At 42.4% G+C, this 15,422-nt stretch overlaps 1 protein-coding gene across 3 annotated transcripts in view; it reads right to left on the bottom strand.

Annotated features, from left to right (window-relative positions):
* TBX5 (T-box transcription factor 5) overlaps positions 1-15,422 on the bottom strand; it is a 49,406-nt gene that overhangs the window by 31,100 nt on the left and 2,884 nt on the right. For all 3 annotated transcript variants that reach the window (XM_089775203.1, XM_089775202.1, XM_075898193.2), the window contains exons 2-6: positions 13,402-13,577; positions 11,562-11,656; positions 8,699-8,818; positions 7,818-7,965; positions 3,085-3,237 (exon numbers count right to left, since the gene is read on the bottom strand). In XM_089775203.1, the coding sequence (XP_089631329.1) occupies positions 3,085-3,237; positions 7,818-7,965; positions 8,699-8,818; positions 11,562-11,656; positions 13,402-13,548 (663 nt within the window). In that variant the 5' untranslated portion in view covers positions 13,549-13,577. The remainder of the gene's footprint in view (positions 1-3,084; positions 3,238-7,817; positions 7,966-8,698; positions 8,819-11,561; positions 11,657-13,401; positions 13,578-15,422) is intronic.

Genomic DNA, 15,422 nt, shown 5'->3' with positions numbered 1-15,422 from the left:
TCTGTCTATTAGGGTTCATTTCCTGGTCCTAACCAGAAAACTAGTACCTAATAAATATGGGCAAGTAACACAATGATTTAAGCTGCAGCAAAATAGCCCTTAACTGCAGGGGAAGTTTAATATTTTGGAATCAACCTGATTGCATGCATCCATTGTGAAAATGGCAAGGAAATGAAATAAGCATGTGACCTATTTTAAGGGGGTAAATATTTCTGGGGGGTAGGTGTTTGGGGGAGCGTCTCCTCTGAGTTGCTGACAACTGCAGTGAAAACCTTACAAAAACTTTCTTCGTGGTTTCACCCTCACTTGATGAGGAGAGACCCAGTTTGTTTAAATATGCTTTCAGGCTGCCTAAAATATCAGGGGAAATAAACACAACTCCAACAGGGAGATTGCAGTGGTGCTAGTGAAATAAATCCACAGATCTGAAATCATTGGGGTCTTTCAACAGCATATATAAGCACACTGACTCTGATATGCATATAGATGTTCAGCAAAAAGAATTAAGGCTCACTTAAAGCCCTTTACAACAAATACTGGAATTCATTTGCAATATAATTCTGGAAATGTGTGTGTATAGAAGTAGATTGATATGTATAATTGTGTGTCTTATATGTATATACAAACTAGGCAAATGTATGGGACTCTGAATACTTATGTTGCCTACAAATATGCTTACTATTGTACTATGAAAATATATTTTGCACAATCCACATGTCATCCATAGGAAAAATCAGTCCCTACTGTTAATTAAATTTACCTACATTTTCACATAGCTTTTCATTTTCTTTCTAGAGTAATATGAATTATTTTAAGCTATTCCACTCATCACACACAAAGCACTAAAATATTAGCTAGTGCTGGGTCTTGGAAAACTGGCTCCTACTGAAATTAGGCAGTCAGCAAATTTTATTCCCCTCCCTGGAGGGAGATGCCATTTAGTGTAGATCATTACATAGTTACATAATTTTTCAATTGGTTCTGTATCCTGGACTAAAAGATATTGGGTGGTTCCTGAATGGTTCTGATGAATTCATGGGTTTGCTGATACGAGACACACACAGGTGTATTTCCAGACAGGCAAATACACAGGTGTTATGTCTTATCAACCAGATACAGAAGATTTACAAACCCTCTCACCCTATGGAAGTTTACACATTTTGGACTTTCATAAGACACTCCTCCGGCAGTGAGCAGGTAAATTTTAGTACCTCAAAAACTGAGTTTGATTTCCTATAGGAAATATATTTTAAAGTGGTTTATTCTGTCCTTTTTATTACCATAAATTCTATTTTATATATATAATATAGGTGAACCTGTAACCAGAACTTAAATCAGATTTTATAGCATCCACAGCAGGGTTATAATTTAAGCCATAAATTGGCCAAGACTCAGTTGGACTGTAGTTTGCTAACAGCGATTGTTCTTTTAGTGCTAACATCTCCTATTTTTAAGGGCTTGGCGCCATTTTCTTTTTCTCCTTAGTGTTAGTAGGATGCTTTTTTCTTCATCACCCCATGTCTGCTTTTGTATCTAGTTGGTTGATGGAGATACTGAAGATATTGAGAAAGTGAAACATGGTTGAAGTGGTTCAGGCGTTTCGTAGCCACCTCTCCAGGAAAAGATCCATAATTTATCCGGAGTATTAAAGTGACATGTTCTTGGTTTGAAATTAACCACATGATTTAACTTTTTAAACACAAAGAAACCATTCTACACATCCAGCAGTGTAATTAAAAGCCCCCTCGCCCTGACTTATAAACAGTTTACTGAGGAATTTAAAATTAAATTTTACCTTAGCATGACCTCCTTGCTTTGAAAGTAATCTGTTTGCCTCTAATCTAATGCTGTTCTCTTGCCACAGGTTTATATTTGCATGAATAATTAAGAATGATCTGGCTCCAGTTAAAAGATCTACACATTCCCATTAGCCCATTTATAAGTGGTCTCATGTGTCTGCTATTTATTATGTTCAGCCCCCCTCCCAAAAAATACATTTACTCTTGGATCGGTGTTTCACCTTCTAAAACTCCTTTCCTTTTTTTTTTTTTTTTTTTTTTTTTTTTTTAAGTCTTCTTCACCCCCATCATATTGCTAGGACCACTTCACCAGCAGGGAATACCTACGACTTGCCACTGCAGTCCTTGGGAAACTTTCTTGTGTCAGGAATAAATTCTCCAGGATTTAAAGGTAAAAAGCACTGCTGGGTCTGCCTCAGCCCAAGAGGTCAGGGAGTAATCCCACGCCCCAAAGCTACACGCGAGCCAACAGGAGGAATATAGCCCTTAGCTCACAGTTCCATGGGGTTTCAAAAGCACCAATAGGTGCGTGTGGACGTCAATGTGTCGTTATACAGGAGTGTGCGCGCACGTCTCCGCGCCTGTGCGCCGATATACGTGCATTATGCGTGATTCACTCTCACATCTCTCTCACTGCGGTTTCTCGTGCAGAAACGCAAAACGAGGCATTCCGTGGCCAACGCCTCGCCATTGCTTCCCTGATAGCGACTGGTTATACCCCGAAAGCCCTGAAACGAGCTATTGAGCTGCAAGTACCTTGCCTGCTTGAAGAGATTGCCAGCAAGGAACCAGTCTTAACATAGAAGGACCCAATGCAGCCAGCCTGGCTTATAAAAGAGACAACTGAAAGAGATACCGCTGGGGCGCTCTGCTCCTACATCGGATTACAGGGGGCGTGGAGGGGAGATAAAACAACCGTCCTGGGTTGTTCGCTTCACCTCTGAGTAAACCATCCAGTTCAACTAACTCTTTCTCCCAGCCCCACTTGGCTTGCGTGAAATTCCATCTTTACACAGTATTTCTGAAATGCCAGGAAAAACACGCCTGTGCAAACAGGCTTAGTTTCTGGTGTGGAAAGAAAGAAGGGGTCTGTGTGTGATTCTGGGGCGAAAGTGGATTTGTGTGGTTGTGGGAGCGGGGCAGAGGGAAATACTGTGCCTGTTAGTGGCAAATTGGCTAAGGCTGCTGCGCTTTAAACTTTTAAGTGCAAACAAAGCTTTCCCCCCTCCCCCTCCTGCCCCAGACCTCACTCTTGCACGTGCCATGGCTCACCCATCCCAGTTACCTTGTGGTTCTGGTAGGAAGTCACTGCGATGAAAGCCGTCTCCGGAAAGACATGGGTGCAGAAGGCTGTGTTTTTGGAGCCGAATCCGTTGTTCTCGTCCGCTTTCACGATATGGAGCCGGGGTTGGTATTTGTGCATGGAGTTCAGTATGATCTTGAAAAGAAAGAAACACACGGGGGGAGGGGGGTGTCAAGCATCGAGGATCCAAGATCCTTCCCTCTTTCCTCAGGCTAAGGTTTGCAAGGGCTTTGGAGGGGGGACGGATAGGGGGGCCCTAAAGGAAACCCCAGGCGAACTGCATTTAGCATCTATAGACTTTGCGTCCCTCTAAAAATGTGTGGATTTCGCATCTTTATGGGTCTCCCGAGGAGCAGAAATAGCTGAGCTTTTTTTTTTTTTTTTTCCACGAACAAGGCAGACCTTCTGCTATACTGAAAGCCAGCCCCTGGCCACGGGAAGCAGACATGAGCAGTGGGAATATTTTCCAACAGGAATATAAAATTCATCTCAGCAAGGAATCTACAAACCGCCTGGCCATAAATCAGGTTCCTCGCTAAACACGATCTTGCAATAATATAACTTTACAGAACTTGAGGGACTTGCGTGTGCCTGAGTCTAACATACATATTCACATTTAATAAAAGCCATGGGCCAGCAGTTCTCCTGGCTGCAGTGTAACCCCAAACTGAAGCATTTGGCTCAGTGGTTCTGTAGCTCAGTGGAAGGGTTAGGCTCCTGTTTTATTTTGACTGCCTACGCATTATAGTTATTGCCCTGCTAGTCACATTTATTGTGGGTGGGGATGCGTACGAAAGGAAATCCGACCCATCAGAAATTACATAATAGAATTCCTGGGGATCATAAGTTATTCATTGCTCAACTTGTGAGAAAGGCCTGAAATGAAGACCCGTGCGGCGTGATAACTGAACTCGATTTCCCTTTAGTGCCCTCTTACAGGATGAAGCTGTCTCTCTCTGTCGAATCTGGAGAAGACTATTTAGCACTGGTCGAAATGTGTGTTTGTGTATATACATTACAGCCTTAAGATATAGCTGGACTCTCCCCTGAAATCCCCACTTCTTTGACTCTCCTATTGTGTCCTTTTCACACTTGTCCATTTTTTGAAAGCTAAAAATTAGAGCAGGTGGAAATGTTTTGAAAAAGCTTCTTTTGAAAGAGATCGTCTAGACAGGCGCAACTTTTTCAAAAAAAAAAGTGATCCACTTTTCAAAAGAGAGCGCCCAGGCAATCTGGACGCTTTCTTTCAAAAAAGTCCTGTTTGAGGTCAAGAACCTCTTTTTTCGAAAGAGCTCTTTTGAAAAAAAAAGGCGTTCTTCCTCATAAAATGTGGTTTACCACTGTCAAAAAAAATAAACCCTGCCATGTTCTTTTGATTTAATTTCGAAAGAACGCGGTGGCAGTGTAGATGCAAGTGAAGCTTTTTGAAAACGGTAGTCTAGACACAACTTTTTTAAGAACATTCAGGAAATTCTTTTTTGAAAGAGCATCGAACTTTTCCCAAGAACAATCACTGGGGAGAGAATCACCATTTTCCAGCTGTTTCCACATATAAAATCAATAAGCAAGCCTCGCTACTTATTTGGATACAGGACAATGCTGGTCGCTGATGGCCCCCATTGTAGATTAAGCGTTGACCCGGAGTTCTTTCTCCAAGAGCTAAACATGTTTCTGACCGGGCTGACAGTATCCAAAGAGACTTAAATTATTTTCTTAAACAAGCCACCCATCTTTACATGGGCTTGTCTAGGTCCCACCATAAAACCAGATTATGTCCCTTTCCAAAGCGTGGCACTCAACTGGGATTAATTTTGGGAGAAAAGATTGTTTCTCTCTGGCTTCCCCTCCCCCCCCCCCACACACACACACCCTTTTTACCCTTCCTTGGGTTGTATTCTGTAATGATAATGACTGCTGCAGTACTTGGCGACAGACAGTCCCGGCCCCTGCAAGTCATCTTTGCTTGCAAGACCCTGTCATCCTGGGGATTTAGCCAAATTGCTTTGACATCCCGGTAAGTCGTGGACATCAACGGTGAACGATCTAATGATTTTTAATTTCATTACAGCGACTCTAATTGAGAGACCACTGATGCAACCTCTTCTCTGAAGGGCCTATTGTTTAGCACGGCCTTAGGTTTGTTTAAAGAGACTGTTTCATAGCGCCGCCTGTTCTCTGTAGGGGGTAATATGGCTGCGGCCTCTCTCTTCTAAGGGCACTTGCTATCAGCCCACCACTCCCTTCTTTCCCGAAAACTCTGTCTTTAAAGCGTAGATCCTCGGGGTGGGAGAACTTCAAGGGGGGCAGGGGTTGCTGTTGGAGTCTAACCCTCCAAATACAGTACAAGATCTTCTAGCTACGGATTATTCCCCCTCTACTGGAGTTTGACAGAGAATCTCAGTTTCTGGAATGGACGTTTCTCCACCCTGGTCTATTGGAGAACCTCGTGGAGAGTGTATGCTCTATTTGGGGGAGCAGAGGGAGGAGAGATAAACACACGATCATTAAGAGGAAGGGGGGTTCGATTAGGTTGGGATCTCACATCTGCCCAACAGTTCCTTAGTTAATAATCCTCCCTCCCCTCCTCCCCTTCATTTTGCTTGCCATTTGCCATAGCGGTCCACGTGGAGGATTCATTCCATCAGTGGAGGCCGTGTGTGTATGGATTTAATGGCACAAGATGCGTTGTTCAAAACAATCGCAGTGTTGAAAAGAGACTGGAAAATACGCCCTTGGAAAGGGACACTGGGGATCTTGATTCATACCCTGTTGTTTAGTTCTACATGTTTTTGTTCAAAGGCAGGCGTTTGAAAAAAGACTGTTCATGGCTGGGCAATTCACACACGTGGGCGATCTTTCTTTCTTTCTTTCTTTCTTTCTTTCTTTCTTTCTTTCTTTCTTTCTTTCTTTCTTTCTTTCTTTCTTTCTTTCTTTCTTGTATTTACTTATCTGGGCCTTGCAGAGATCATTTATGTTTATGAAGAGTTAGTGGGCTTTTAGCCTTGTTGCATTTTGAATTGGGGACCACAAAATATATTTGTCGTATTCCCTTAAATAATTGTGTCTGGTTGCTTTTTGCCTTTAACTAAATTCACAGAGACAACGAGGAGTCCCGTTGGACCTTAGAGATTAGCAGATTTATTTGGTCGTAAGCTTCTTGTGGCTAAAAACCACTTTGTCAGATACATCCGACATAGTGGGACTTTGCCCACGAAAGTTTCTGCCCAAATAAATCTGGTCATCTTTAAAGTGCCACGGGACTCCTGGTTGTTTTTGCTCATGGAAACTTAACGCGGCTGCCCCTATGAGACAAATTCACGGAGACAGCAAACAGATTTTGAAGCTCTAAGGCGCCACGTGAGGTTAAAAAACAGATAATTAGATAGTTATTCACTGGAACCTAGAGCGTTTAACCTGTTTTAAGAATGGAGCCACGGTCCAAGTCCTGAGAAGGGTTTGCCTAAGCAACTCACAGACCATACAGCTAAATACTCAGCTTGAAAGAACGCTGAGACGGAACATGAATTCAGATTTCCCAATGGCCTGCTGACCAAAACAGACCTTCCCAACAGTATAACTTTGGAAATGACCTCGACTTCCCCTACATTCCTTGCAAACGTACCAAGTCGTGCAATACAGACTAGGCAGCGCAGTGCCAGACGCACACGCCGGCCACAATGCGCGCAAATGAAACAAAGGGCGCAGAGCGGATTTTGCATTATTTTCCTAATGAGCGAGAGAGTCCTAAGAGTGGGACCGTCACAGGTTATCAACTCCAGCCACCTGCTCTGACATAGGATGGGTGGTGCGTGAAAAAAAAGGGGGTGAGAATGCTGACATCAGTATTTTTGCTTCATACATTTATACTAAAAGTACCATGCTGTTTATGTTAAAGGATAATTAATTCCATTGCCCTCTCCGCCCCCTTGCATTGTTCCCTTACACCACAGCCTCAAAAGTTTTGCATCTGGCCCCAATCGGATTTCTTAAGGTTTTCCTTTTCCTGTGAATTACTCTCTACTGTTTCTTTAAATAGGCCCGAAGTCTGTGCTTTGCAGTGTCCTAGCACAGCTGCCAAGATGTTGGGACTATATCTGATCAGACCCAGCAATTTACCACGTTGCACAGAGACATGCGATCATGTTTTATATTTCACCAAGCGTCACCACCACCCCCCACACACACCATGTGTCTTATAGGAATGTCTCAAAATGCAGCGTACAGAGTAACAGCTCAATTATATACCACTGTTGACAACCGTCCTAGGACTTCGTCAACCCTCAGCAAGCACCCAAAGCCATTTAATGAAATTAATACCAATGTTATTAGTATTGAATCTCTTTCCCGCTTCAGGTTCCCCCTCTCCCGGTCCTGACTTTTTATTTCGAGTTACAAACAGCGATGCCACAAAAAGAGTAAACCAGTGCCAAAACTACCAGCCTGCCTATTAGCTCCCCGGTTCGTTCAGACACTGTGTTGGACAACAACCCGACCTCCTCCCCTACGCGCCCTGAGCCGGCAGCCTTTTGCTGCAAGCATTCTGTCCCGGGGCTTTGCCTCGCCCCCTGGGTTTCCCTCACATTCAACCCGCGGCGTTCAGTGGTGAACGGAGATGTAGGCTCTGTGCCCTGCAAAGGGTTTTGGCGACTTGCAGCCCGCCGGGGAGCTGAATGGGTAACAGACAGAGGAGTGCGTCTCCCCGCGGAGGTACTTACATGTCCAAATGGGTCAAGGTGGTTGTTGGTGAGCTTGAGTTTTTGAAAAGAAACTAGCTGCCTCATCCAGTGTGCCCCAGTAGCGGGTGAGTCTGGGTGGACGTACAGCCTGCCTGGCATGGCAGGCTCTGCCTTCCCTGTCACTGACCTAAACCAAATGTACACAAAGCCAGCTTAGCCCTCCGGACCCGCGTCAGACCTACACACCGCCCCAGCTAAGCGCGTCCAGAATCACAGGACGGGCAGCGCGGGACAGAACCACTGGAAATGTGTCTAGCGATCGCCTCTGGGGTATGTCAAAGGAAATGCGCCTTGGATGGTCGCACCCTATTTTTAGGGAAAGGAGACCCGAAGACACAACGTGCTGGAAGTTAATTGAGATTTTTGACACATTTTCCGTTGGATTCTCCCTCCTCATCTCCTCCCCCTTCCCATGTAACCACGTCGCCTCCTCTTTCTAATTAGCGTGCGTCAGGCGACGACGAAAGAAAAGACCATGTGGCAATTCTTAACATTCACCTTCAGGACGATTTTCTCTCTTAAACTCAATTAAGTTGTTGGCCCCACAATCACCAATAATCTCATGGTCCAGCAGGATTAAAGTGATTGTTCGCTAATTACAATAGATTTTCTCTTTTGTCGTCCCCCCACCCCCACCCCGTAAGGAGTTGGCTGGCAGGCTGAAACTATCTCGGGACAGTCTGGTGAACCCCTGCAACATTTTCCCCGCCCCCATCCAGCATTTCGTCTTTTGCAGTTTATTCATAACTCCAGCTGATAGTTAAACGGTATTTCTCAGGCCATTTGAACTAGGCGTTGCTAACCGGGCAAGCCAGACACAAAGATCTCTGCTCCTCTCCCGTCCGCCCATGCACGCATACCATTTATTATCTGCGAATTTGTATCTGTGGTCATCAGCTGGTACAATATCCATGAGCAGTATGTACTTAGTTTTTGGATTGAGTCCAGTGACCTTCACTTTGTAACTGGGGAACATACGCCTATACAAACAAACAAATATAAATATAAATATAGAGAAGAGAACATAACAAGAGAATCACAAACCCAGGTACTTGTGATGAAATTATACGATAAGACTATTATATAATATTAAACTAGATGCCATTCCGTATCCTCCAAAAATAAGACTCACAAAACTTAACTTCCCCTTTATGATGCAACAGGGACTTTTTTTTTCTTTCTGCTGGGTATTGCACCGCTATTATAGTTCCTATCCCAAGCAAAATAGTTAATTAATTATTGTTATGAGGGATGTTTTAAATCTCTTCTTTGTGTTTGTGATCAATTCAGTAGTTCAATTCTTCATTATTTTACCACAGAGAGGTGGATAGTGTGTTTCAGGAATAGTTATATTTATATCCCTACAAAGAGTAAATTATACTTATGTAAATATGAGTCATTGCTTTTGCAGAAATATTGGCCTTTTAATAAAACACATGCTTGTACATTTATCATCTCTGTGTGGGCAAGTAGGGACTGTGATATATACATATAGGATACATACACATGCATATATACATAAATACACTTGACAATATTTTGAAACATGCAAACACCCTTAAAAAGTGAGTTTTAGAAATATTTTCCTTTACTACAAGCAAATAACAAGCAATGTTATATTGATTTGAGCTTTCTCAGCGTTTAGAAATAGGCATATGAAACTGTATCCTATAGTTTAAAAACTTACTTATTTCTGAAACTATATTTGCTTTCATATCTTTGCAATATGAAATTCAGGTTGTTGAGTGATATAAAAAAGGGGGAAGCATATGCAGACCGTATTAAAATAATCAAAAAGAGCAAAAACTGACATTTAACATTTGCAGGAAAAGAGAAGAAGACCTGAACAATGAATCCCCAGATCCCTAAACATGTAACTAACAAGTAAGACGCAAACATTTTATTTTAGTAGTGTATTAATTATGTGTTACATAAATAGCTAAAACCACTTTATTTATTCTGGGGAGAAGTATGCAATTGTTTCTCTATACGCTCAACATTGTAAATGTTTTTCATTGCCATCCAAATGAGACGTTTATCCACGTCTATACTTGGAACATTTGTTTGAATTTTATAGAGATGGTCTTTTTTTTTCTTCACTGCTCTGTATACTCTGATCATTTGCAAAGCAACTTATTCCTGGCATTTTGAAACAAGTCAACGGGCTTGCCATTCCACAACATGGGGGTCTATATTCTATATCCCTCTTTCCCTCTGCTCAATAGAACAATTCATTTAGTCAACTTTGTTCTATGCAAACCGTACTTCCTACTGGTTCTAAAAAGCTCAGTCTCATTGTTTATACCATGTCACTTTATTTGTGGCATATGTTCAACGGGAAACCGACCCGTAATGCGGATCTGTTTGTTATCCACTGCAAAACTTTGTCTCTCTGAAGTACAGTTGGGGAGGCCGTACTATATAACAAAACAGAATGCAGATTTGACTCTGGATTGTCTGCAATATAGGAATAGTTTTGAGTTATTTCTATTTTCGCATCTGGTGACGTTTTTCCCATATCTAACGAACCCCTCTCTAGGATTACATTGTTAAATGTAATATCATGAAGACAACAATACATTTCGATTTCCCCGAGCTAAATGATGGGAATTTGCATGGCGCTAGGAAATACTGAATCTCAACTGATCATCAGTTCCTCTTCTGTTTAACTTTGGTTTCAGTGCTCCTTCAGCAAAGGGGGCTTTGTGGTGCCCACAACGCATTAATATCAAGAGAAATGTTAAATTACACCAAATGCACATAACAGAAGTTGGTTTTTTTAAGTGATTAGATTCACCAGGCCATGATCATGGACGTGATCTCTCTCTCTCTCTCTCTCTCTCTCTCTCTCTCTCTCACAGACACACACACACACACTGTATACGGAGATTTCCAAACCTTATGTCACAATACAGATACAATAAATAGCTCATGATCATATATATAGGTTCTAACAGAATGACTAGGAAATGTGTCTGTCTGTATGTATTTGCCTAGAGCTAAACACAAAATAAATGTCAGGAAATGGAGAAAAATACTTAAATACAAAATATTTAAGTACTCCTTGTATTTTTAAAAAAATTAAAACGCCCACCGAGTTGTTTTGCCTGACACAATGTACGGTTTGGCCAAACAGTTACAACTAGACTGAGTTTGGAATTCCTCCAATGAAATGGATTAAGAATAACCCTATCCTGGTTAAATAAGAAGCCAGAAGAAACAAATCTTTGTAGCACATACTATATTGGAGGCCTCTCTCTGAAAATATTCCAAGCAAACTTTGTCGCTAATCTACCCAGAATCCTTCAGCTACTCATCCAAAATGTCATCAAAATGTCTGTAGCTTTAAATAGGCAATCATCATATTTTTATATCTTTCTATTTATTTTAATTCTATTTTGTGAAAAGGTCTTGATAACACATTATTATTCCGATTTTATAGTGATTTAAAATGAGTTTTTGAATCTCACGTGACACGAATGTGTCAGACATAACACACACAAATAGACAAATATATGTAAACATTTGTGTGTATTATGTCTCTATGAAGGATGGTCATAACAAGTTTTTTTCATACTCTGTATACACACGAAAGTATATACTTCTACATAAACATATTTGTATATATGTATGTACATAATAAGAACCCGTGTATATAACATAATACAATATAATATATATTTCTTTTTAAAAATAGAAGCATGCGATCTTTTATAACCTTACCTCCCAGCTTTTGTTATAATCATTTCTGTCCCCACTTCGTGAAATTTTAGCCACAGTTCTCGTTCGTGTAAAAATACTTTTATCCCCTCCATACCCTGCAAATAAATAAGTTAATGAGTGAACAAAGGAGCGGGCGAGCTGCAAGCTTTCAAAGAGAGATGGTAGAACAGGAGAGTAGACCCAGAAGAGAGGTTGAACTTTGGCATGTCAACATCGAGCGCTTCTGCTTTCTATACAGTCCTAACTGACGTGACATTAAAAGACTGTAACTCCCAGAACAGCGCAAAGGAGTGATTCATGGAAGGGAAATCTCTGGAGGGGGTGGCGGGGACTCAAAGCTGTTGCGAAGCAATGCGGCGGGGAGCCGGATTTCTGCACAGCACCCGAGTTCGGAGAAGTTTGTAGCCTTTTGCTCCCTGTCTATAGAGATAGGCACGGGGCCGAGAGAATCAAAACAGATTGTTCTATTAGGGCAAGACAATACGCGAGTTTATTAGAAGGAAAATGATCGTGGGCAGAGGCGATCCAAACAAACAAACAACAAAGAGAATAAAATACCATCTGCAAAGCCAGCAGCAGCCCCTTGCACATTCCAATTGCTCAGCTCCTATACTAGTATAAATGGGCCATAGCTCCAGCACAGACAGTCCTTAGCACCAGCCCAGCATGTAGCTCTATACGTACAGAGCGAGGAATGGAAATGCTACAATACAGTACTGGCAATAGAGGACCCCGAGTCTGCAGTCTTGGAGCATCCCAAAAAACTACACCAGGAAAAAAGGATCGGGCCTAGACATCTATTTTCCCTTTACAGAATTAAAATCTATGCAATGTACGACAAAAGAAAGTATATCTCTCAGGGCGTTCCGGTTTTTTTTTAATTCACTTCTTCCTATATGATTTACACTCAGACACATACACGATCTCTCTCTGAATAAGGATAGACATATACACTGGAGATTCTCTCTCCCCTCTGTGTTTCATCTCACACCCTACTAATTTTCCGTGTGCAGATTTACCTGGGAGGAATCACCGAGCTATATTAAACTGTGCTCAAGGTTCTCTTTCGCGAAGCTACCCTGCCAACCGTTTTGCGCTCTGTTTTCATTTAAGGGAAGAAGAGAGAGACTCTCTTTAATTTCAGCCTTCAAAACATTTTGCCCTGCATAGAACGGGCTGCGCTGTGTGTCCCTGTTTCCAGGCGAGCAATGGTTTGTTCTAGTCCACAAGAGCCAAGGCTTTGGTTGTAGGCGATAGTTTAAAAGGCCAGAACAGCCCGCTAACTCTACCGCCGGCATCCTGGCCTACTTCCTTCCGAACTGGTTCGGTTCAAACCTCAGAACTTCACAGCATCGGCCCGCCGGCGCGTCTCAAAAGGAACGCGCACCGGGAGACCCCCTTTCCTGCTACAGTTTTCCAACAAACCCTTCAACTTAAGGAAGAGAGCCACGGAGGAGCTAGGGGCGGCAAGCAGAAGATACGCACGTGTGTGTGTGTGGGGGGGGGGGTAGGTGAGTGCTTTGTGTGTATGTGTTGCATGTATGCCCGGGTCAGTGGGTGTGCAAATGGTATTATTGTGTGCGGCGTGGATATGTGTGTTGAGAGTGTGTTTGTCACTGTGTGTACATTTGCGTGAGTTTTGTGCCCGTTTGTGCAGAGATGAGTATGTGCGTGTTATTAGCATACCTAATTGTTGTTGCAGCGGGTATATTCTGACATTAGCCACCGCTACAGCACAGTAAAACCGGACAAATCTCAGAAACAAACCGACCAACACTAACAGCTACAAGAGAAGGCGAGCCGCGAATGTTTCTCTTCAAGCTTCTCCTCCGCTGCTTACCTGCTGGGTAAAGGCTGCCTGCGGCGAGGAAGGCGATTTGCTGCTGGCCCCTAGCTGGCTATCTTGTTTGGTTTCCGCTTGGAGCTCTTTAGACTCTGCATCAGCTGGCGTATGAGCGAGCCCAAAGCCTTCTTCAGCATCCGCCATATTACAAGCTTCCTTCGCTGAATCTCCCACTGCAGGCACACAGCAGAGAGAGGAGATAAGAGAGACATAAGTCAAAGCTGGCATTTCAGCAAATGTATAGAGAGAGCTACAGATATAGACAACCTTCTTCCCCAACACGCCCTCTGGCAGCAACTCTTCTTCGTCTGCTTGGAGAGGAAAATATTGGATCTTTTATCTGGAGAGGGCAAATTATAGACGGCTCCACTTGTTATTCCAGCCCACAGAGGAAATTAAATTTTTTATCAAACACCATGAACATACACACAGAGAGATTTTTTATGTATCATCATCATCATACTTCTTTCATACACACGCGCGCGCGCGCGCTACCAATAGGTTAGCTACCCTCACAGTAAGGTGTTGGCAAACTACATCTGAAAAGACCAATAAAGATAAGAAACGGGATTGGGGGGGGGGGAGCACTAATAGATGGAATTAATAGCTCATCACAAATTTCACTTTGTAAAGAAAATATACAAGCCTGACTGGTGAACTAGTAATAGCGCCACATTTAGGGAGATATTTACAGCTGATATTGCTTTAATATGATTCCTTGAGAGAACCAAGTTCCTTCAAAGGGCTACCTCCTAGACACGTGAAGCAAATTATACAACCACATTTGTAAAGAAAATTGAAGTTCCCTTGCAAAGGGAAAACACGAAGCAATCAGCATTCTCACATGAAAGTGACTTTCCCATCTAAGTGCAAGTAACGTGTGAAGTTGCCTTTCATAGCAATTATAGCATATGAAATAGTGCCATTAGAGTGGAAACGAAGAATACATAAATAAAATCAAGCTATTGTATAATTTCATGTATTAAATGTGTCTGTTATACTTGTCTCTAAATTGATCTCTCTACAATATTATAGCAGAAATGCAAAATCTGGGGATCTATATTTAATTCAATCGGATACTAACAGTAAAAACTGAATTTCAAAGATATTTTAAAATTATCCTTTAGGCAAAAATGAGGGATAAAAGCAACTCAATTGCTTGTTTTCTTTTTTTAAAAAAAGGATTCAGAGCACTGGTGCTTTAAACATAATACAATAATTGCGTCTCAATGAGGTCTTTGCTTCGCCAACAGTAGTTAAAGTACTCTCTTTAAATATTAATGTATATTTACAATCTCCTTTAAGCAGAGAAGCACAATGTGGTGTGTTTGCATTGGCACTTGTGGGCGAAAGGATGCATTTTTAAAAAGTAAATGGGGAACACATGCCATTTCTTCTTCCAAAGATCATCTTATAAAACGATCTCGCTTCCTCCCTTCTTCCCTCCCCCCTTTCAAATACTCTTTTCCCATAACACGAAAGGCAGATGGTTTGTAATAAGTGGCTGAAGGGCGAAGTGGGAGGAAGGAGGGGGGGAAAACAGGTCTCCTTGCAGCGAAGGTGTGTGAGAAAAGCGTGTGGTGGGTAGGAAGGATGAGCCATGACTGCTGGATTTGGTGTCTCGCTGGCCCATTCAAAAACCATGAACGCTAATGGCAATTAGGTTGTTCTAGCCACACCAGAGACAGGGACCATTTAAGGCTCCTTTTTCGGGCGATGTTTTTACTCTGCTTCTAAACGAGCTCTAGACACCCTCCCTTATGCATTTTTAATCGGTTTCTCTCGCGCGCGTGTATCTATTATTTACCCTCAACCGGCGAAGTTAGATATAAGGCACGTTCATCAAAACAAAGAGCTCAGAGATGGCTGCAGCAGCCGCTGCAGAGACGAATTTCGTGCAGGCTAGCTCCACACGTCGGCAGTTTTAAACATAATTAAGCGGCGGGGGAACGGTGGGGGACGAATAGCTACAGCGACTCAGTCCAATTTGAGATCAGTCCCGTCTCCTCCCTCCTCCC

This window comes from Pelodiscus sinensis, chromosome Z, assembly GCF_052426305.1.
Source record: "Pelodiscus sinensis isolate ZL-2025 chromosome Z, ASM5242630v1, whole genome shotgun sequence".
NCBI classification, from domain to species: domain Eukaryota; kingdom Metazoa; phylum Chordata; order Testudines; family Trionychidae; genus Pelodiscus; species Pelodiscus sinensis.
This window is presented reverse-complemented; position numbering and strand designations above follow the sequence as displayed.